This window comes from Cyprinodon variegatus, unplaced genomic scaffold, assembly GCF_000732505.1.
Source record: "Cyprinodon variegatus isolate N-32 unplaced genomic scaffold, C_variegatus-1.0 Scaffold1035, whole genome shotgun sequence".
NCBI classification, from domain to species: Eukaryota; Metazoa; Chordata; class Actinopteri; order Cyprinodontiformes; family Cyprinodontidae; genus Cyprinodon; species Cyprinodon variegatus.
Window position 1 is genome coordinate 210,081 of NW_015151488.1, and position 22,446 is coordinate 232,526.

At 41.0% G+C, this 22,446-nt stretch overlaps 1 protein-coding gene across 2 annotated transcripts in view; it reads right to left on the reverse strand.

Annotated features, from left to right (window-relative positions):
• Positions 1–266: 266 nt before the first annotated feature.
• LOC107100954 (homeodomain-interacting protein kinase 3-like) overlaps positions 267–22,446 on the reverse strand; it is a 40,661-nt gene continuing 18,481 nt past the window's right edge. Inside the window, exons 5-18 of one of the 2 annotated variants that reach the window (XM_015399657.1) lie at positions 16,147–16,270; positions 12,552–12,671; positions 11,839–11,925; positions 11,533–11,717; positions 9,519–9,684; positions 9,276–9,396; positions 9,075–9,169; positions 7,449–7,600; positions 7,099–7,260; positions 6,651–7,022; positions 6,397–6,558; positions 4,902–5,167; positions 3,330–3,460; positions 267–1,317 (exon numbers count right to left, since the gene is read on the reverse strand). In XM_015399657.1, the coding sequence (XP_015255143.1) occupies positions 802–1,317; positions 3,330–3,460; positions 4,902–5,167; positions 6,397–6,558; positions 6,651–7,022; positions 7,099–7,260; positions 7,449–7,600; positions 9,075–9,169; positions 9,276–9,396; positions 9,519–9,684; positions 11,533–11,717; positions 11,839–11,925; positions 12,552–12,671; positions 16,147–16,270 (2,659 nt within the window). In that variant the 3' untranslated portion in view covers positions 267–801. Of the gene's footprint in view, positions 1,318–3,329; positions 3,461–4,901; positions 5,168–6,396; positions 6,559–6,650; positions 7,023–7,098; positions 7,261–7,448; positions 7,604–9,074; positions 9,170–9,275; positions 9,397–9,518; positions 9,685–11,532; positions 11,718–11,838; positions 11,926–12,551; positions 12,672–16,146; positions 16,271–22,446 lie in introns of both variants that reach the window. The other variant, XM_015399656.1, reaches the window with a different exon arrangement.

Consider the following 22,446-nt stretch of genomic DNA (forward strand, 5'->3'; position numbering starts at 1 on the left):
AATCAAGCCTAAATGCAAGATAATAAAAACACAGCAACCCAGAGGATCTAGATTGTATTGCAGTTACAGTAAACAGTGACAATACTGTTATGAATTAAGTACTATAGTGAATAGAAATCGATTATCAAAATATCAAATCACTCTTTATGTACATTAAAAGCTAATTCAGTCAGAGCCCTGTATGTGCAGCCTCTAGTCCGATTAAACCCACGCCGAGTTAAAAAGCGGAAAGTAAAACAAGCCCAACATCTGATCCTCATCCGCTGTTCAGAGCCTGGAGGTTAAGTGCTGCAAGCCCATTTCAATTCAAACCTACAATCTAAACCGTCCTGAAGTGACAAAGACTGGAGAAGAAGGTTAAGGCACTAGTAGGAACTGGTCACACTAACAGGAGACTTGGATCCGGGTTTGCGCTGCCGAACCAGCAGATCCGAGCTGCAAGGCAACACAGATAAAGGGAACGGAGGCTGAACGACCCCAACCAACCAACAAGGGAAAAAAAAATCATTTCCAGCCTTTATTAAGATCGGATCGTTGACAGGAGGTAACGAACAGACGCGTTTAGAGGAAAGTCTCCCAACAGGAAGTCTCTGCTTGAAGAGACAAACCCGTCAATTACAGAAAACGTTCTTTAAATCACTTCTTTAATTCATCCAGGTAATAAAAACACTCCTCTTCCTCAACAGAAGTGTTCGTGTTGTGCTCTGCTGGGGGGGGGTCTCCCTGCCCAGGTTGCAGCCCCGCCCCATTTCTCCTTCAGCCTCCTGGTCAGCAGGAGGCGCCGCTCCTCCGTGCCGCTCCTCAGATGTAGGAGAACTGGGGGTGGTGGCTGAGCTTGGTGGGGCTCAGGTGGAAGCCTGTGAAGGCGGCGGGGGAGGCCAAGTATGGGTGAGGTGGGGGCGGGGCAGGAAAGGGCGGCTTGAACTGGTGGGGGTGGTGGGTGTAGCTGGGTTGATGGTGGGGGTTTACAGTCGGGGAGGGAAGGAGCCGGTGCGTGGCGGCGGGGTGGTGGGGGTGTGCGCTGATGCCCAGGGTGACCTGGTGGAGCAGCGCTCCGCCTTGGGGGTGAGAGAGCCCAAAGCCATGCTGGAGGAGAGGGGGAGGGCGAGAGGGCAGGATGGGGTGATGGGCGGCGGCGAGGGGCCCGCTGGAGGGGTAGGAGAGCAGGGTGTGGGGGGCGGTGGAGGTGTGCGTGGGGCTGCTGTGGTGCAGGTGTGTGAAGGTGTGTGTGTGGACAGTGGGGGGGATGTAGGCGTGCGGCCGCAGCGGCGCGTAGTTTCCGTTCCACTCTTTGCTGCCGAGGTTGGAGGCGAATGGCTGCAACAGAAACACGAAGCAGGTGAGAAACTTTCAGGCGAAAAACACGACAGGATCAAAAAAAGTTTCAGAAAAGTTAAAAAACAAACAACCGGAGTTTATTTTCTCAAGTTTAAAGACGCTTCGCTTCCATTCCAGGAAGCTTTTTCAATTCAAAATGGCTGAATTAGCGTTGAGTTCCAAGCATTATAGAGTAGCCCAACAATCAAAGTTCACAGAGAAAAACAATCCTTACGTTAAGTGTATTAACTCGACCCTTAATTTGAGTAGGTAAATGAGATAATTGGCCAATGGAATGACTATTTCTACTCTTCAAATAAGATAATTCGATAATATCCACTTGAAATAAGACAATGCAATTGTGTTTTTTTTTTATTTTAAATGTAAATTTCTTGTTCCATTGGCAAAATGTCTGTTACCTCCTCAATTCAAGAACAAATGCACTTATTTTAAGAAAAAAAAATGACTTATCTAGATTTCTATTTTTCCTGTGTTGTATGCTTCTTAACAAATGTTCAAAACATTATTTTCCTATCTTCCTTGTTGTTGGACTTTGGTAGCAATCCAAACTTCAGGACCAAAAGTCAATTTAGATTCGTTTCCTGGAGTTTAGATTGTACAAAATGTGAGACGTAGCTCTTAGTGACTTCTAGTTCAATTTGATCCCTACTGACCAATGGCGTAATGACACACCAATAGGCAACATTATGTGGGTGGGTCCCATATGAAGTACAACACCTGATAAAGGTTCAGGATACGGTGCCAGTTTAATAAATCAGCCAAGATACACCCCCCCTCCACCAACAGCTCCAGCAGCTCTTCTTTCCTTTTTCTCTTCTGGAATCCACTTAAGTACCTATTTTCGGTATCCATCGTCGCTAACACATTGTACGCAACAGCAATCTCAAGTTATTAGGATTCTATTATTGACCGTCCGGTGGGGACCATAGTCTGGTCTTTCTTGCTCCTTGAGTGCCTGATTGGGATCTTCTTTTGGTCAAAGCTTTGTGCTGTTCCCCTTTAGAGCCCCTGAGTGGGTTTCATAAGGCTGCCTTTTTGTTAGCCATTGTTTCAGGTAACAGGGTTGTAGAGCTGCATGCCCTTTCTATCGATCCCTCATGTCTCTGATGGGATCCAAATGGTTCTGGTGTTAGCTTGTGGCTAAACACTAAGTTTGATCCCAATGTGTTGCCATGTCAATTCTTTAAATTAGATTAAAATATGTTTGATTAAATTAATTGATAACATTCACTATAAAGGTATTTCTGTCATTGTTTTAATGTTGCCTTCATCCACTAAAAGGCGCTGCTATTTATTCTTAAAGGTAAAAATTGATAGGACTTAGTTTGGGATTATTCATGTCATTTACATTGCTACTTATTTAAAAAAGAAAGAGCATATTGATAAGACCACAAAGTTCACACAGCTCATCTAAAATCCCTGCAGCTTGTTTCATGCACAGTACAGAAAATGTCAAACAAAATGGTGCTAAAGCCTCTGTGTTAGCCATTGTTTCAGGTAACAGGGTTGGTGAGCCGCATGTCCTTTCTATGGATCCCTCATGTCTCTGATGGGATCCAAATGGTTCTGGTGTTAGCTTGTGGCTAAACACTGCATTTGTCCCCAATGTGTTGCCCCATTCGCATTGCAGCCCGCTGTTCAGGTCCGATTTCAGTCTGGTTCCACTGAGAAGGGGCCTGAGAAACCGCCGGAGATTCTCTGTCAGTCTGAATACTTGCTTCCGCAAGAAGATTCTGTAGGAACAGAGCCCTAGATGACGGCAGCATATATAGCCTCAGAGGGGTCATCCAGGGTGTCACAGGTGGGACACCCTGGATGGTATAATTACTTGAACTGTGCATGTGCGAAGGCAACATTCAGTGGTTTCAGCAAAAACGTTTTCGTCACTTAAGAATTCTCCTGCCTTTCCTAATTTTACCATTCCCACCTTTAAACAGCAATTATTCCACAACAGTTAAAACTCGGAAAGGGTCAGTAATCACTGAACTAACCTGACCAAAGACCAGGTGGTTCTGCTGCCGCGTCAGGATGGGGGCGGATGGCAGGAGGGGGACGGAGGAGGCAGTACTCTGCTGTCCTAGCAGGCTGCAGCGCCCTTTGGATCGGGACCAGGATTCTGAGACTGAAGAAAGAAGAGCAGGAGGAAGTTAATCAAGTAAACTCTAAAATTGAAAAAAAACAACAAAACAAGCTAAAAAGGTAAAGAAAAAAGACGCAATCAATCAATCAACCAGATATCGGAATCTGAAAATCTTTCTTGATCAATTTTCCCAATGTTGATTTTTTTAAAATCACGCAAGAATTTGTATTTTGATAAACCAATAAAGTTACATAAACCAAATCAGTATGGGGTAGATGCACTTGATAAATAATTTAGGAAAACTTCATAATTATTCCAGTTTCAGTTGTTGAGAATATTGATTTTTCTCATAAATTATACATTTAAAATTTTTATGCTTAAACTCCCAAAAAATGGATGACTAAAAAAAAAATCTTATTTTTTTTATGTTGTATTGACAGAATCATACAACAGGATTATATGCAGTTATTGTAGGACGTTTAGAGATATAAATTACAATTCATTTCGTATTATTATTAGTTATTTTAAAAAATGAACTCAAAGAATAAAAAAAAAAAACACTAAAGACTTTAAAAATTATAAAAAAAAAAAAAGCAAAGGCTGCTCTTTAAATGAAAATGCCCTCGACGGGAAAACTTGTCAAAGTGAATTTAGTCCTGATATCTGACTTCAGGTTTTATCACTGAAGGATTTAAAACAGAAACACAGCATTGCAAAAGTAAATGAAAAGAAAAAGAGAACCTGAAGGAAGAAGAAATTCCAGGCACTCAGAAAATGAAGTGAAAAACAAATGACCCCACAGACGCCGATGTGCATCAGTTTCAAACCATCAGGATTTTAACCAACAATCACGGAGGACAGAAAGTTGGAAACTGATCTCTCATCGGTGACCTTGGGCAACTTTTGCTGTTGTAAAGCGAGAACCAGCAGAGAAAATTAAATTAAAAACAGCATGGCCTCTCTCCAGATAAAATGCATCCATTGTTCCCTCTATAGGAACATAAATGTTGAGAAATGATTCATGATCTCAGAACAAGCTCTTCCTCTTCTCCTCTTTATCTTAGAAGAACAGAGAAACTTAAAAGGAGAAATAGTGACTTAAGGTTCCCAAAAACTCTTAGTCTTTTTCTGATCAGAGCTTGATATACTAAAAGGAAAGTTATTAGAGATAAGCAAAGCCAGCAGCTTGCTTATTATAGATGCATCTATGAGGAGTAAAGGCTACAGCTGAATAAAATCTCTGCTGGTGTCTCTGGATCACCTGTTATGGCCGCTACGACCCACTAGGGGGCTGTAAGGCCCTACTTCTTCCATTTGACCTACAAAGCAGATGCAGCCAAAGCACAGTTGACACCGCATGGCAGGTGGTAGATGAAGAAACGTTTGTGGTTAAAAAGAAAACATGTTTCTTGGTGGATTAATGCACAATTTTTCACAATTAGCGAATAAAAAAAAAAAAAAAAAAGATCTATTTCCCTCTGACCTGTTCTCTGGACTCGCTCCTGCAGCTTGTGGGTTCTGCTGTTGGTCTGCACCCTCATCGGTGGAACTATCATGGTCCTGATGCCTCTGGGGCTCCGGTCCTGCTCACAGGGGGGGGTTAGCGGAGCCAACACGGCAGCTAAAGGAGAGCGGTTGTTGTCAAGGTAACGGTAGGCGCTGTTGCTGTGCTGGGATGTTGACGTGTCCGATGAGGGCGAGCCTTCCACCGTGTCACAGCCGCTTTCATGGCCGTCATCCTCAGACATGCTGAACAAAAAGGTTGGAGGAGGCCATTAATACATTTAACCAGCTACTGGGTGCTCAGATGGGTTCTTCTGAATAATTATAAAACAACATTTCATGGTCATCTTTTTTTTTAAGGTTATGCAGCCCTGGAATCCTTTTCTCATTAGATCAACAAGAGGAGCAGCAGAGAAGAGAGGATGATCAATGACCCAGAACTGAAGTGAAACCAGGACGGCTTAATCTTTCTTTCTTTTAGATGTCATCTCACCAAGAGTTTGTGCGCAACGATTCCAGCTAGTCATGTGGATCCATTTGTTCTAGGTTGATTTTAACATTTTACCAAAACTCAAACTAATAACATCCACTGGATTACAAGTGTCTTAAAATAAATAAATTATGCGTTTCACAGCAGCTACACCGACTGACAATGCAGGCTGTGGATCGACGGATCTTTGATGCCTCCCAACAATAAAATAAACTGTTAGAATATGACAACCATATTACTGAAGAATTGTGAACATTAATTCTTCCTAGAGTCACAATAAGGTGGATTAGCAAACTTTGTAAACGAGGAAGTGATATGAAATGTTGAATTTTTGACTGAGAAACAGAATATTATCAGTCTTTTCTTAAAATTTGAACAATACTAGATTAAATTCTTTAGCCTATGAATAAAACTGATCAATAGAAGAAGAAAATACATTATAAAATGTTCAATAATTCCACTGAACTCCATCTAGAACCACATGGCATTCTGGGGGATGTAGGCAGAGAAAAGAATTTAGCCCTGAACCTAAGAGCCAAACTAAAAGCAAGGTTGATGGTAGGGCTAATCTGTGGGGATGTGAATAAACATTTTGCTTAAAACGAACTGTCCATTTTTTGTAGATTAGATTAAAATATGTTTGATTAAATTAATTGATAACATTCACTATAAAGTTATTTCTGTCATTGTTTTAATGTTGCCTTCATCCACTAAAAGGCGCTGCTATTTATTCTTAAAGGTAAAAATTGATAGGACTTAGTTTGGGATTATTCATGTCATTTACATTGCTACTTATTTAAAAAAGAAAGAGCATATTGATAAGACCACAAAGTTCACACAGCTCATCTAAAATCCCTGCAGCTTGTTTCATGCACAGTACAGAAAATGTCAAACAAAATGGTGCTAAAGCTAAAGGTGACCCTCTGCGCCTCATCTGCGCTGATGGGAACAGACGGGCAGCTCTTTGTTTGCGTCAGGGGGCTACCTGTTTGGCCTTTTGCACGGTGAGACGGAAGGGCTGGACTGCAGAGAGTTGGAGGCGAAGGAACTGGTGCTGAGGCTGCTGTCAGGGCTGCTGAGGGAACACACCCTCTCCATCGACACACTGGTGTTTCTGCAAGCCTCACATCCACATTTTCCTTTACATCTGTCGGTGATTTAGTAGATTTATTTTACATCAATGCAGAGGATCAACTGTCACCACGGCAATGTCACAGCAGCTGTTTTATCTTTACTCACTGATTCAGATGGCATCCCTGACCGCCTTCGTTTCCCACCTGGTCCTCTTCTTCACTCAGATCGCTACGGATGCTGATCACGCTGGGAGCCGGACTCGGCGTGTCGGCCATCAGGACCGCCACGTCGCGTTGCGGCTGCCTGGACGCGTCTAACTGTCTGTTTCCACTTGCCGTTGTCTCTTTAAAGCAGTTTTCTTTCAGCTCTGGGCCATCTTTTTCCACATTTGTTTTTTGGATATCTGGTCGTCGGGATTCCACCAGGGGCGCCTCCCTCTGCGGCTGCCCTCTTCCTGCCACTGCATGCCCGACGACGTCGGCCATTTTGGGAGACCGACATGCTGATACCTGAACGTTGCTAGGGTGGGACAGGTTCCTTTCATGGAAAACGATCAAAAGGTCAGATCAAACCAGATGTTGGAGCAGTTTAAATATAGGAGGCAGAAGCTCACCGGTTGTGCCCTTGTCTGTTCCGTTTATTGGCTGGTTGCGGCCACACAACATGAGCTATGCCGATGTTGATTGGCTGATGTGCAGAAAGGGCTGGCATCTGATTGGTCAGGAGAGGCTGCTGCATCACTGCGCTGTAGTGGCTGTTGTGTGGGCGCGCTTTTCTGAAATTAAAAAAATAAAGAAGTTTTACACAAATGCACTGAATAAGTAAATAAAGTCTTAATTTGAGTAAGCAAAATAATTAAAATCTGATTTTTAAATAATAAAGTTAAAATTACAACATATTTCCATTGAGTCCAAGTTTTACAGGTGTACACTTTCCCAAACGTTTGGAATGACTAAGACTCACCCCCAGTCACCTATCCTTTGTGGTCCAGCCGTGGTGTCACCGGTAAGGGCAGGAGGGGGCGGTTGAGGTGGGTGAGAGGGTGGGGGCCCCACAGGAGTCATCTGCTGCCACGCTGCTGGCACCAGCAGCTGCTGGCCTCGGCCAGACCAGGCCTGCTGCAAGAAATAAGAAAAAAAAAACAATTTAAAATGCATTAAAGCAACACTGCAACTGTTAGCCACTATGGGGCTACACCTGCAACTTCTAGGGTTAGTGCTGCTGAAAGCGACTGGCACCACCGCACTGTGCTCGACAATCAAACCATCTCCCTCCATGGTTCTGGTTCAAACAGCAGACCACAGAGTCCCTGATAAAGACTAGGAAACATTCACCCTCTAGATTAAATCCCATATCAGACAACCAGAGTATGTCTCATCAGCTAACAGTCAGATCTGTTTTGGTGGCTAACAACTTTGAGCTAAGTTAGCTCTGGTGTTTAAGAAGATCTGAGATACAGCCAGGCATTTTTTTCGATCGTTGCACGCAGATACAAGTCACTGTTTGACGAATCTGCAGTGTTTGAAAGTTAACAGCTGTTTACACGGTGTATGTTCCCACACAGTGCAACCCGACACTCTGATGCGATCTACCTGCTCACACTGTACATCTAAAAACTACGTCGGACTCAGTTCCACAGTGAGATGGTGCTACTCGGACTTGTCTCTCCGGAAGCCACTAGAGTGAAACGCGCTGCCTTGGCAATTTGTGCAATTTTGTGCTGAAAGCCCTAAATAGAAAAGGCAACAAGGTATTTGGACAAAGACATGGCTGAGCAAACGTCGCTACTGCGGTCTGTCAATTTAACAGAAAGAACTCCTTTTCACTCACACCCCCGCCATGCTTCTGTGTTTACATCTGAGAGGAAGAAGAAGAAGATTCATTGTTTGTCCACTGTGCGTCCGACTATATCAAACATGTTTGATTTTCTCCCAGCCTCACAACTCCTGATCCAGAGGTGGTCGTGAGAGGCTGATCGCCCCTCGTTACCCCGTGTACACGACGCACCATCAGGCTGAAAGTCGGCCCGATCGAAAAATTCTCGTACAGCTAGAAAGTCGGCCTGAAAAGGGCAAAAAAAAAAAAATCGCACAGTGTAAGCCTGGCTTTAGCGAGTTCTGAGAATAGAGGTCCACATGGAGAATCGATACGCACCAAGTCCTGCATATTGACCTGAACAACCATTTAATACATCCAATCTCAGATTAAGTTAGCCTTTCTTTTAAAAGCAACAGAGTGCCGTTAAAGTTACGGTTTCTACACTTTTCTTACTGGGCTCTACTTTGATTTAAAATGTTCATGTTTCCAAAGAAATCAGATGAGACATGGCTTATTGGTTAATTCTGGTCCCATTAAAGCAATGTTTATCGTCACAGTCCAGAAAAATCAATAAACTAATTCATTCTAAAAAAACTTTAAAATGGGTTATCTATTCAGTTCATCTCTACTATCAGTGATATAACTGATGATTTCAGATCAGTGATCAGAAATTAACTATAAAGACAATCAGGGTCCGTCTCTTGAATCGAATGCATGAACATTAAAATGGAAACACGCTCTCAACACCGTCTGAATGAGTCTGCATCTTACCTGAGCTATTACTCCAGGCCTCACAGGTAGAGGTTGTATGGGAGGGGCCTGAGTTACCATGGGGACAGGATAGGTTGCCGGCTGATTAAGGTTACCTTCAGAAAGAATATAGACATTCAACATTTCTAAACTTTTTCTGTGGAATCACATTTTAAAACAATAAACCATCATTATAGGAGGGATGTAGCTGGATCTTCATACCTTGCATTGTGGGAGGACAGAGGAGGAGGGCAGGCGGGAAGGAGTCATTGCACCCGAACTGCCCGCTTCCTGTTAGCGCTATCCCAGGATGCAACAAGGATGTGGCAGACTGGGATATCGACTGGATTGGAAACGTTTAAGAGAAAGAAAAGCAGAATTAATGACAACCAACCATGAAGCCTTTAATCTACAGCAACACTATATGCAGAAGATGATGTGTCTGAAACAACCGCCACTTCCTACCTGGGTATGGACCTGCATGTTGCCGTAGCTCATTGGAAGGCCAGAGGACCCAGCTGGAGCTAAGGGGGCTCTGGGCAGATGAATGGTGTTCTGGTTCAATGCATCAAAGACGGCGCTGCTGGGCCGGGTGTGACACATGTCCATGATGCGGAACGATGATTGAACACTGAGAGAGAAGGGTGGCGTTATAAGAAAATCCCATCCATAAACAAAATCTTTCATTTTGTCAAAACAGACTTTGATGTAGCCCAGATGAACCTGGAAGCTTCCTCTTCATTCAAAATGCAACGCCACTGGTACAGATTAGGAGTGTGAACTGTTATCTCTTTGGTTAAAGATAAATAGTCGTTTTTCCTGCCTGGTTCCTGTGAGAAAAGGTCTCCCAAGGTTCTTTACTTTCTGCCTCCCACATGTGTTCCTCAGGAATGTTCTGCCATGTGCAGCGACGTGTATAAATCGATGTGATCACTTTCTGCTCATTGCACATTCACTAACGCCGTCTTGAATGCTGCTCGCCTTCGAGGTGGATCCTCTCTTACATGACTGAAACGTGTCCTACTCCTTTAATTATTCTAATTCTATATAGTTTATAAAAGATATGAAATAAAAACAAAGCTGTTTTTTATATGTCTTTAAAAATAAAGATCTGAGAAGTGCGGTGTGATGCTCTGTCTCCTCCAGGTTTTCACATGCAGTTTACATACAGTTACACTCGTTTTTAAAAAGAAGAAGTCCGCTCATATTCAGAATATAAACTTCTGATAGTACTTTAAATATGAAATGATTACATACTGTTCAATAAAAAGGTGCTTTAAATTAAGAGCAATTTTCATTTGAACGTGCTTTACTGGAGGCATCCATGTTTGTTAAAGAACACTACTGCCACCTACTGGTTTGTAACGTCACGGTGCGGTATCGGCTGTTGAATAAGTCCCAGTGCTGTATCTGGTGTTTGTCACAACGCGCTATTATCCAAGTCATCTTGAAAACATTCTTCTTCCAAATGTTGGCTACATATTACGGGTTTTTTCTCTGGCCAGAAGTTCGATGGCAAATCCTCCTTACAATATCCAGCTGCGATGCACGTGGGCATTGTCAGTTTAACCATGGCTCTAGTGAATTTCAGTGGTGAATTCCTCTGGAAATCTTAAATAATTGTTGTTTGCAGATGTGCCTATTAGTTCCCATTGATTTTGGTTGTACAGTGGGGAGAATTGCGCACCATGACGAAAATTAATATTTTATTTTTTTACTGATTAATGCTTAATTTATTAAACCACTGCGAATATATTAGTTTTAGGTATAAATAATGATCCATTAATTATCCCTGGGTGACCGGACTTTTCCGTAAATAATATATTGAACAGAGCTCTGACCCCAGGCTCACACCGACTCCGGTCTTACCGTTGTGGTGCGATGGGTGCGGCGCCGCAGTGATTCCAAGTCATTAAAAAGACGTAAACCTCTCTCACCGGCTGCTGAGCTGTCCGGCTGCGGTTACCGAGACACTCCGGCGCTGCAGAAAATTCCGCAAGAAAGCTATCCTTGCGGCGTGCCGGAGCCCTCCGCAACAAGCTCTCACAAATATCCTTGTTTGGGCCGTGTTATCGCGTGAAGTTACGTGAACTCAAGTGAACTTCTGTTAAATCTCCGGACCTGTTGCCGGAGCCGCAGAGCCGCACCGCACCGTAGTCAAAAGGGCGGTGTGAGAGGGGGTGTGCGGGAGTTGCGGTCTCCGTCGGCTCGGTAACTGCACCGGAGCCAGTGTGAGCAAGGGGTGAGTTCCATTCAGACCGTAACATATCGTTAACTTTATCCTCCTCTAAATATCTATCTTCCTTTATGTTCCTTTTGAATTCATGACGTCCCTTTTCCCTCAAAAGCTGCTTAATCATAGAAAAAATCCCAATGTCAACATTTAGGTTTGTTTGTTATTAGATAAGAAAAGAGGAAAAAGTTTAGGGGTAAGAAAGAAAACAAATGATAGGCTGTGGTAGCAGATAAACAGCCGTACTGGTTGCTGTGAGGGTAGTCCAACAGATGAGTCATGGTGAGGAAGGGGTGATTAAGGACACTGGAGGGGACGGTCCTGTCCTCGGCATCGATCAGCAGCATGGTCTTCAGGAGAGAGACAAACTCGCGCCGGTCTGCCTTCTCTGCCTGCATGTCGCTAGTATCAGGACTCAACACCAGGTTCACCTGAGGCATGAAGACAGGAAACTTTACGGTCAAAGCACAAAGAAACATCTGGCAACATATTCGATTTATATATGGATGTTTTTTGTTTGGATCATTTCAGGTCCATTCTTGTTGGACCTACGTGTGCTATGTCATCCAGACAGCTGAATATGTACTTTCTGGCCTCTTTGGATTTAAGTCCCGTCTCTTTCTCGTGCTCCTCTGTCGTCTGTAGAAAAAAACAAAAACAAACAGGAAATAAAGGTCAACGATCTCAGAGGTCACACATGTGACGACTTTTACTAAGATAAGCTGGCTGGTTTGTCTTACGCCTGTAAACTTTTTCTTACACCCTAGGATGGTAGAGTAAAGATTACGAGCACATGGAAAGCTTCACGTGTTAAAAGACATTCTGCTTTAGGATAAGTTTGACTGATAAGCAGGGGAAGGTCAAAACCGTCAGAATATCAGAGAGTGGTAGGCTGTCAGAATGTCGATCTCCTTTATGACAGGGTTTAAACTTGTTTTTTTCTCTATGGTGAGAAAAAGATAAGCTTAATTTCGTCTAAACTTTGTACACAGGAACCTCAGAACATTGTCTCAACACAGCTTTGTGCTTCCCTGAGCTTTCCGCAGGCTGTTCTGGCTCTGTCCTGTTTTGACAAGCAGCTGTTTCCTACCGGTAGACCCAAGAATCTCCATAAAATATTCTCAGCTATTTCCCCTCAGTTCTTACTCTCCCCCATGACTCATTAACCAGAGCTCACTTTACCCACCGAGAACCAGATAAAGTGTAAAATATGACATCCCCATAATGTTGTGATGGTGTGTATTTGCATGATGTGAGCTGCATACTTTTAGTCTCCAGGAGGCGTAGGGAGAGTCTGACTCTTTGGTGAAGAAACGTGTGGTCTTCGTCCCCTTGTTGAGCAGCTGCATTGCAGGCAGGCCCTGCGTCTGGGAGATGTACCGGATCTAAGGAAACGGAAGAAAACCAGGAGATGCTGAGAAAGGGAGTAGAAAATGTCGGAACCCCTTCAGTTAATAACCTGAATTTCATTCAGTGAATCCGATTACTTCCACTTATTGTTTCTATTATTGCAGCCCTGGAAACGGTCATATCTGAAAGAGCAAACCTGGTCAACTCTGATGGACGTTTGAGATCATTGAAGCTTTGGTAGAAATAACCCTAAATATCATAGATTGTTTTACTTTTTTTTTTTTTTTTTTTACAAATAAATGAAATAATTCAGCATCACATTAGATGGCTGCATGTTTTCTGATATTTAATTCAGTGAAAGAAGGAAAAACAGCAGCTTTTCCTCTCTAATATGGATCCATTTTCCTTTGAGGTTTGATGACTGGAATGAACCAAAAAACTGAATAAAATCTATTGCTGTTTTTTTTAAAAGATGTAATTTTATAACCATCATAAGTTAGTCAGTTCAAAACGGTTGCTCTATTTATACATCAGAACGGATAACAGCATTTACAGTCAATTCAAAATAAAGTGCATCAAACGACTTGATGCGTTTATAGACTGAACATGGGGAAATTCCTCATTTCTATCCCTTCTGCAGTTATTAGTCAAATGCTCTCATATTTGACTGTTAAGTTATGTTATTCGTATGGCGGAAACAATTAATTGGATTAATTGTGATTAATCTAACTAATTCAGTACTTGTTTAATCATAATCGATTTGTAACCATTGATAATGTATCTTACATATTTTTTTTTTTACGTTTTGTCACTGCAATTCCTTTAAAAAAGTGCAATAAAGTTTTTTCTGTATTCCAAATGTTTATTTAGAAAGATTAACTTACTTAAATTACGACAAACTTTGTTATTTTGTACACATAGTGTATATAAAAAAAACAAATTTCAATCAGTACAGCTCTCAAGATTTTTCTATTTCTTGAAGTGCAGAAGTGATCAAATGTAAACATGATACTGAGATATGATTTACAGTTTTTCAAACATACAGCTTTTTTCCTTTTCATTTTTAAGTACTTAATGCATCTTTTTATATTAAATGAAAAAAACAAATGACAGATTCATGAATTTCTAAAATAACCAATAGGTGAAGTCTTAAATATTATTGATTCATAACCTAAAGCTGAGTCAAAGTAAGTGAATTACTAGGCTTGGTTTTCTAGTGTTTTTCTTTTTTGTATTTATAATTATCAACAAATGTAAAAAAAAAAAAGTAATAAATAAAATAAAAAATATCTATTGAGAGATCCACTAGGCAATAAATTCAATACCTACCCAAAAAATTGTCATATTTTCTGCCTTTTTTGCTCATTTTATACCAAATCCTCAATAATGTTTTAACCACCTAACTAATATGGTATGAAACCCTTTGGACAAATATGGCCTCTTTGTTCTTTTGTAACATGTCCCCTCATGGCAAAGACTGAAAGTTATGGATAAGATGGAAATGAGGCTGAATATTCTGTTCAGAAGATTAAAACACATCAGTTTGAGAACAGGCATAACGTTAGAATAGCTGTTAAAAAAACTTTTCTAAAAGCAGTACTTGAACCCAAACATGAAAACGAAAGCTTCTGCAGCTTCCAGCCTTCATTAACCTTTGTGGATTTCATCAGTTTATAAACCCCCCCAACAATAACATGATACCGGTGCGTTGCTGCTATGAATAGATGCAATGAGGTTTCCCTATCTGTCTGTGAGTGTGAGTGGGCATGCACGTGTCTGCAGCCTAGAACAAACACACCGAGCAGCCAGAGAGCACTGGACTGAGAACCTGCTGATGAGGCACTGAACGGGAACCAAACTCGGTGTGTGTGCACGGATATGCGCCCGTCTACCCTCCGTTTATAAATACATTTTGCTGTGTAGAGTGGAACTGCAGCGGGCCTTGGCTTACAACGGCGTGCTTTTTAAGGGAGGGGGGGTCTCAATGTGCTCGTGTGCGTCCTGACACGGCCCGTTAATGTAAAACCTTTTCAAGCCCACCATGTTTGAGGACCAGTCCAACTTAAGAAAACAAAACTAATATCAATCTGTCACACAATGGTAGGGTTACTGCCAGATGTGGGTACCAACTCGATACATGTAAAGGAGAAATATAAAAAAAAAAAAAATTTATTTTTAAAATTTATTTTCATAGACTGTACTTCAAAGTATTGCTAATCCTAGATGCGTCAGGCTTCTGACCATCACTGCAAAAACAATCTAAAAATAAGTTAAAAAAAATAATAAAACAAAGAAAATTAACCAAGCCAAGAAAACAACCCCAACCAACAACCGCCAAAAACAATTTGGCCCGCAAAGGGGCCAACCTTAAACAAGACCCCAAGAACCGACAACCCAAGCACAAAGCACAAAGCAGGGATGAATTTTGAAGATGCAAAAAGCAAAGCGGGCGGAGGGCGGAACGACAAACCAAAAAGACACACGACAAAGCACAAAAAACAACAACGAACAAACCACCAAACAGTGAACAGTGCTCAGAGCGCAGACCAATAGCCAAAAACAACAGACAAAAAAAAAAAAAAAGCGCAGCAACAATCAACAAACGTCCCATGCATCAGACATCGGGGCCAGACTAAATTACACATTTAATCTCACATTTAGTCTGGTTTACCAGGCTAGTATTTAATTTCAGTAGGTAAATGGGACAATTTGTCATTGGAATTACTATTTCTACTCTTAAAATAAGATATTTATATAAAATGCCCTTGAAATAAGACAATGCAATTCTTGTACCATTGGCAAAATATCTCTTTTACCTTTTAAGAACAAATGCATTTATTTTATTAAGAAAAAAATGACTTGAGATTTTTATTTTTTCCAGTGATCATGTAATTTTTCAGTCTTTGAAAAATAAAATACATTTCGCAAATTAAGTGTGTTTGTATTCTTTTCAAATAATAAATTAGACATTATGATCCAACATTATTCTGTACTTTTGAAGCCTTTTTACTACATGCTTTTAAAACCATTGCTTGTTTACAACATTAAACTTTTAGTGGCCTTAATCTTGAGTGGACTTATCTTACTTGAGTGCAAATATTGGATACTCTACCCACCTCTGTTTACTGCAAAACTGTTTATTTTCTAGATTTATGAGTGTCCAAGTTTGTTTATAACACTTTTTAATTAACCCTCTCTAATCCCCTGAGCTGTGCATGGCTAAACACAGGACGACGCAGTTCTCCTCTGTGAATGGAGCCGGGGCCGGTTCCCATGCTCCCTCTTCCTTGCCTGGGGATTCCAGTCCCAGTTGTGCAGTTCAGACCACACATTACCCCTCCATGGGAAGATAATCACACATTGCAAGTACTATTTTTCTTGCCTGTTTGAGCTGCAGATGGGTTTTCTGTTTAGTTTGCTAAACTCCAGTCATACAGAAAAAGACCTTGAGCAAACGATAAAGACAGTAGGAGTCTTTCTTCCCTTCATTATGTGTAAAAAGCTTGTTACCTGGTCATATTCCAGTGCTCCAGGGTAAAGGGGCCAGCCCAAGAAGAGTTCGGCGATCACGCAGCCAAGCGACCACATGTCAATGGCCTCACAAAACGGCAGACCCAAAATGATCTCTGGAGCCCTGCAGGAGGAGAGAAGCAAAAAATTGGCCACAGATTCCTTAGTTTCTCTCTTAAATTGTTAAAAGTTTGGGATTTTCCATCATCATTACAGCACAAAATGTTTGACAACAGAATGCAAAGTAAAGCCAATAAAAGCAAGATGTGGAAAAAGAGTCTCATCTCTCAACTTCTCATTTTTCCAGACTCCCTGGTTCAGAGTTCCTAAACCTTTTTTTGACCATTATGGTTTCAGCTTAACATGAATTTGTTTTGTAAATTACGACAGGCCCTTCAGCTTAAATCTGAGAGGAAGCCATAAGAAGCAACAAGGAGGAAAGAAAACTAACAAGAAAGGAAGGAAGCCGAGGAAGCAAGGCCGATGGGAAAGGAAGCAAGAGCAGAAGGAAGCAATAAAATATGACAGAAGGCAAATAAGAATGGAAGGAAGATAAGGAGAACAATAAAAAAAGTCAAAAAAGAAGGGATGAATTCAAAAGGAAAGAAGAGTTAGCAAGAAGTAAAGGAAGGATGAAAAACTTTTGTACAGATGGTGACAGAGACCAGATCAAAAATCGGTTCCCCCCTCATTTCCTTTTCCAATATTTACCCAGATACGGAAAATGTTCACATTTAATTTATTTTCAGGTTTAAAAACTAAATCTAAGCACCTTTAGTTTCATTTTTTTTTTATGATTCTTTTATTTAAACCATAAAGATGTGGCAAATCAGCTTAACAAAGGAACCCTGGTCTATCTGGCTAAGGGCTATAAATCAGGGAGGAGAAAAGGAAATTTATTCACCAAAAATTCGTAAGAGATACCATCTGTCTTTCTCTAGCCTTCACCAAATTAATGCAGGTAAAGATCAAGAAGCTAAGGGTAACTACTCTCCTAAATGGACTGGTGGGCGGGGGGTATTTTTCTGGGAGGTTGATCAAGCTAAGTCACCTGAATGACTTAGGCTATGTTCACACTGCAGGCCTTGATGCTCAATTCCGAATTTTTTTTTTTTGTGAAATCCGATTTTTTGGCGTTGCCGTATACATTTCCAAATATATGCGACTTGTTGGTGATCTCATGTGTGAACAGCAGTCATACAGCTTAAGTGTCCCACATGCGCAGTAGAGTAGGCAAAGACGTCACAAGCCAGCGTGCACAGTGTTTACGGAAGTAAACATGGATGGTAGAGCTGGGGCGCATCTAGCGATCTTTCCCAACTTTAAAAAACTCAATCCTTTCAAGATGGTTAAACATATTTACTGCTCTCCGCATCATCGTCCGCCACGGTGTTTGTTTTTCTTGCGGTTCTGTGTAGCAAGACGCAGAACAGTGACCTATGTCGGCTTCTCATGGCGTTCAGGTTGGATGAATGCGACCAGGCCGTTCAGACACAGGTCGCATGTGAAAAGATCAGATTCGTATCGGATTCAGGGCAACCTAGCCAAGTGGCCTGGGTTGCATTGCAATAAATTGGAACTGTGTTGTTCAGACAGCCATGAAAAGATCAGATCCAGGTCGCATGTGGGCAAAAAAAAAAAAATCGGATTTGGATCACCTCAGGCTGCAGTGTGAACGTAGCCTAAGACTGTGCCTGTTGGGGGACAGAAGTTAGGGGCCACAGTTTGATTAAACAGATTTCATATTATTTGATACTAGATTTGTGACCCAAGGTTGTTTAATTTTAACGCCACAGAAAAGACCTCGGACTGAAAACCTTAAAACGTGGAGACAAAGATTAAGAAAGTGGCATGTGAGAAGATGCACAGCAGAAATTAGGTTGTGGCAAAACACTGGGGCAGTCTTCACTCTTATACGTCTACAATGTTATAAATGTGTGAATTACTTTGTGGACTGAAATGGTTTGCCAATTTATATATGCATTCCTGTCCGTCGCTCTATTTTAGGTTGTTTTTTGTGCTTTCTTCTTAAGTGTGAAAATATAAAACTTAATTAAATATTGAATATCAGAAAAATCCAACCTGTTTTATGCTTTAAGCCAAGTGGATATGTACCTTTTCATACAGAGAGACATCTTTGGACATTTATATGGGTCGCATCATTAAAAGTTCCTACTGATTTCCACTTTAAACAATTTACTGTTAAAACAGCAGCACTCAACACTAAAACCCACGCCACATCACTTCCAAGAAGACACAATCACCGTTTACATCAGATCTAACCCAAATCCGTCAGACTACTAGTCCAGCAGTGTGGGTGTCATGTAAACAATAGACTTTTAGGCTGGGACTCAGCAGCCGAGCAACAATGCCACAAATAGCAACCTCTGCTGTGGTGACCACAGGGGGAAACACTCGTTTCTCAGCAACAACCGAACTGGACGCCAAGCAGTCCTGCAACAGTAACACAGGGTTAAATGCAGCGCGTCAGTCATCGCTCTCTGGATGACTCTAGATATGCGTGCAGAGACAGCTGCAGACCTCAGGCCGTATTATTTTACACAACCCTCTGTGGCCTGCAGGAAATTGAACTTTCCTCATTTCTTGCAGTTGCAAGAGGAACAAGATCAGTTAAGAAACACCTAGAAAAGCACAGGGGGGAGGGGCTTAAGACATTAGGACAAAGTCCTTGGATATTCACTGGAGTCTTACGGGGCTAAGGTTGTTTGTTTTTGGTGGTTGTGGAATTACCCCATTTGTTTTAAAATGAATTCATTTTTCCTTAATTTAAGCAAGTAAGACACTTTGGCAAAAGATTAAGATTATTTATGTTTAAATAAACTCCATATTATTATATCAAAATAATAATAATAATTATCAAATACTTATTTGATTATCATTGTTTAGGCAGATCATCATAACCTGCTCAAATTAAGGGCAGTTACAATTTTAAAGAGATTTTTGGATCAGTTTTTTCAGTGTATGAAAGTACCTGGTAAAATAAAAAGTAAACAGAGCAAACTGAAGAATGCTATAACTTCAAAACCCCCTGCTGCACAAATTCCCCCAAAGCACCACATGCATCAACTGAGGACAGAACAGGCAAGTGCTTTTTTCTAAAAACAAAATGCACTGATCTCCATTTCTGATTAAAAAGGAGGAAGTGGTGTTAAAAGTACAAACTGCAAAAATCAAGCGGCAAGAAAACAAAAGCATTTAAAAACCTCAGTGGTTTTAAAGATATGTTGTTCTTGTGTCCTGCTTTCTGTAGTTCATTCAGACAAGCTGCTACTACAATGGCCTCAACTTTCCAGAGATATTACATAACTTACACTAAACACTCAATGTTTGACGGGCAGACCAGGTTCCAGAACCAACGAGTCACTCTACACAGCAGAACAAGAACAGTGCACACACTATGGTGCAGTTAGCTGCAGAGGCAGTCAAACCATTAGACAGCACATTAAAGTTACTGATGCTAAACATGAGAGAGCTTAGTAAAGGATATCCAAGCCTGTTCTTTCACACCTGCAAACAAAAGTGATTCATGATTACTGCACAACAAACAGGTTTAACAGCATTACTGAAGCCGCGTTTGTGAAGCTGCACAAGACCGAGCCTGCAAGTGCAGCAAAGAGACGGCATCGTGCTTCTGCATCGCTGTTAATGGGATAAAACCTCAGCTATGATCTAATGGAAAAGAGGACTTTAAGCAGAAAGCAGAGGAGGAAAAATAGCAAAACAAATTAGGATAAAACTTTCAGATATGAGAGGAAAGCAGATGGATGTTTAAAATGTGTGATGATTGAACACGTCGTGCATTTCTCCTTTAACATCATGAATTTCCTCTGCAGCAGAATTTAACCTGATTAAACTGAAAAATTCTACTTTTTAGTTTTGATGCATGTGCCAGCAAGTTTAAACTGGATCGATTAAGGACGCACCCAAAACCGGCCGTTCCAAACGTCTCCTCTGACATCTCAGCTATGAAGGAGGAAAGAGTTTGTGCAGAAAAATGTTCTACACAAGGTTTGCAGAAATGTGTTTATGAGGTGGTGGAGGCATGTTGGGGGAGGAGCTTTATTTGCTGAGGAATTAAACGAGTAAATGGAGTGAAGACAAACACAAGCAGAAACAAGCATCCACAACTACTGGATGCAAACTCAAAGGAAAAATGAGAAACACTGAAGCGTTAGGAATGTCCAGCAACATTATAAATATCTCAAGATGCTTTTCTTTATTACTATTGCTTGATTTCTTTGCAACATGCTTTTATTTTCCCGTTCTATAAAGGCTGACTTTACGAGGGACAAATGAAAGATTAGATCAGCAGATCGTGCGTAGTAAACATTAGTGCGATGTGGTTACCAGAGCGCTGCTGTCATTTGTCATGGTGGCAAATGACGTCTGGATACGACTCACTTAGAAACTTTCCTGTGTAAAGCCGGGCAAACATTGTATGAATTTTTGCCCTTTTCGGGCCGATTCAGTCGTGCGAGAATTATTATTTTTTGGTTGGGGCAGAGTTTCAGTCTCATCATGCGCCCTGCAAGGGCCGATTAGCCTCTTACGGCCATCTCCAGATCAGGAGTTGTAATGTCGGAAGAAAATAAAACACGTATGAAATCCAGTCGGCCATCGTAAGGTGTTTGTGAGCAAATCCTGCTGTTGAAGCAGAGCTACGAGCGTCTACAAGCCGATTTACCTTAATTTACCTTAACCTCATGCACTGCGCATGCATTAGTTCTTCCAGATTGACGGGTCCGACCAGCGCCATCTCTCTGCGCCGAGTCCGACGTGGTTTTTGGACGTACAGTGCCAGCCGTTAGATTGATTTGTAGTTTCACCAATAAATGAGCTGTTCAAAATGTCGGACTTGGTTTTTTTCCCTCGAAGGACCAAACAAACAACTGTTAAAATGATCGTTAATTGCAGCCAAAGGTAGAATATTTCATTGGAGCACGCGTTTCCTTTGTCAGTATGTCGCATAAAAAAATACTACAGAAACGTTTAAACCCAGTCAGATTCCATGTTGACTGGTTTAGGCTCAAATTTGAATTGATGATGAACTTTAAAGTCCATGTGTTATTCTTACTCTGATTAGTGGCCTTGTTTATCGGAGGAAAAGTGTTTTATTGACTGTTTGCATGCTCTCATGCCTGACTGATCTGCGCATGCATCAATGCAGGGTTCGGCAAATAAGCAATGGAAGGTTCAAAACATGGCAGCAGGTGAAAATATTCCCCTTTTTCTCTTGTTTAATGTCGTTCTTTTTTAGGGCTGAACGAGACAAGAATGTAATGGTTTCAGTCAACTTTCTCCCTCTTTATTTTTGGTAAACATATGTAAAAAAAATTTAATCAACAGCAGTTAGCAGAAAAACAAAAAACAAAACAGACCATATTTTGTGAGATATTTTTGTTAATTAAACAAAAAATTAAACCACTCATGGTTTCTAGTCTAAACCTATTAATTACTGCCATATGCCACTATTAAACAGGCCTTTTTGTTCTGCACTTTAAGCACCAGAACTTGAGAAAATAAACAATTTTAGGAATAAAAGAGGATGATAGGAGCACATTGGATTAAGTAAAAAAAAAATATTAGGCCAGGAAGAGATCCAAAGTATACGACAGCTTCTTTTATGTGGCATAAGAGAATAAAGATTTGAGTCATAGTTTTCCAGACCTAAGAAAAGTCTGGTTTCTAGAGAAAACCAGTCAGCAAGAAGCAGAACCCAGTAATGTGTAGCTAGACAGTAATACCCACATTTAAGACGCATCTTTAATTTTAAAAGTATTACTGTTTGTTTGAATCAGCAGAACTTAACCTTTACTTTCCTTGTCTAAGCTAAGCCATAACTCACATTACAGCCAAGGTAAACCATGGAGGGTTTTTTGGACTGTAGCCAATTGCATATAAAAAAACAAAAAACAAATGTGATTTTGAATTACTTTTATTGTACTGTATTTCTTATTTTTACCCGAGTTTATATTCTCGTGAAGCATTTCTACTCCCACTGGGGTTACATTTCTGGCTGCTCTGTCCACTCTGAGTAACCTAAGCCATGCAGAGATCAGGTGAGAATACAGGAAACACTCGATACTGTAAGAAGCTCTTTATCTCGTCTTAACATATGAACCGAATCCCTACACTGAGAATTGTACACAAGTTTTATATTGGAAAACGAAATGTAAATTGGAGAAATATTTTTCCTGCATTAACTTATTTTGTAATAGTAATACTGTTTCTACTTATTTAAAATGTAGTTTAATCCTTAACTGTGACTACATCATTTCT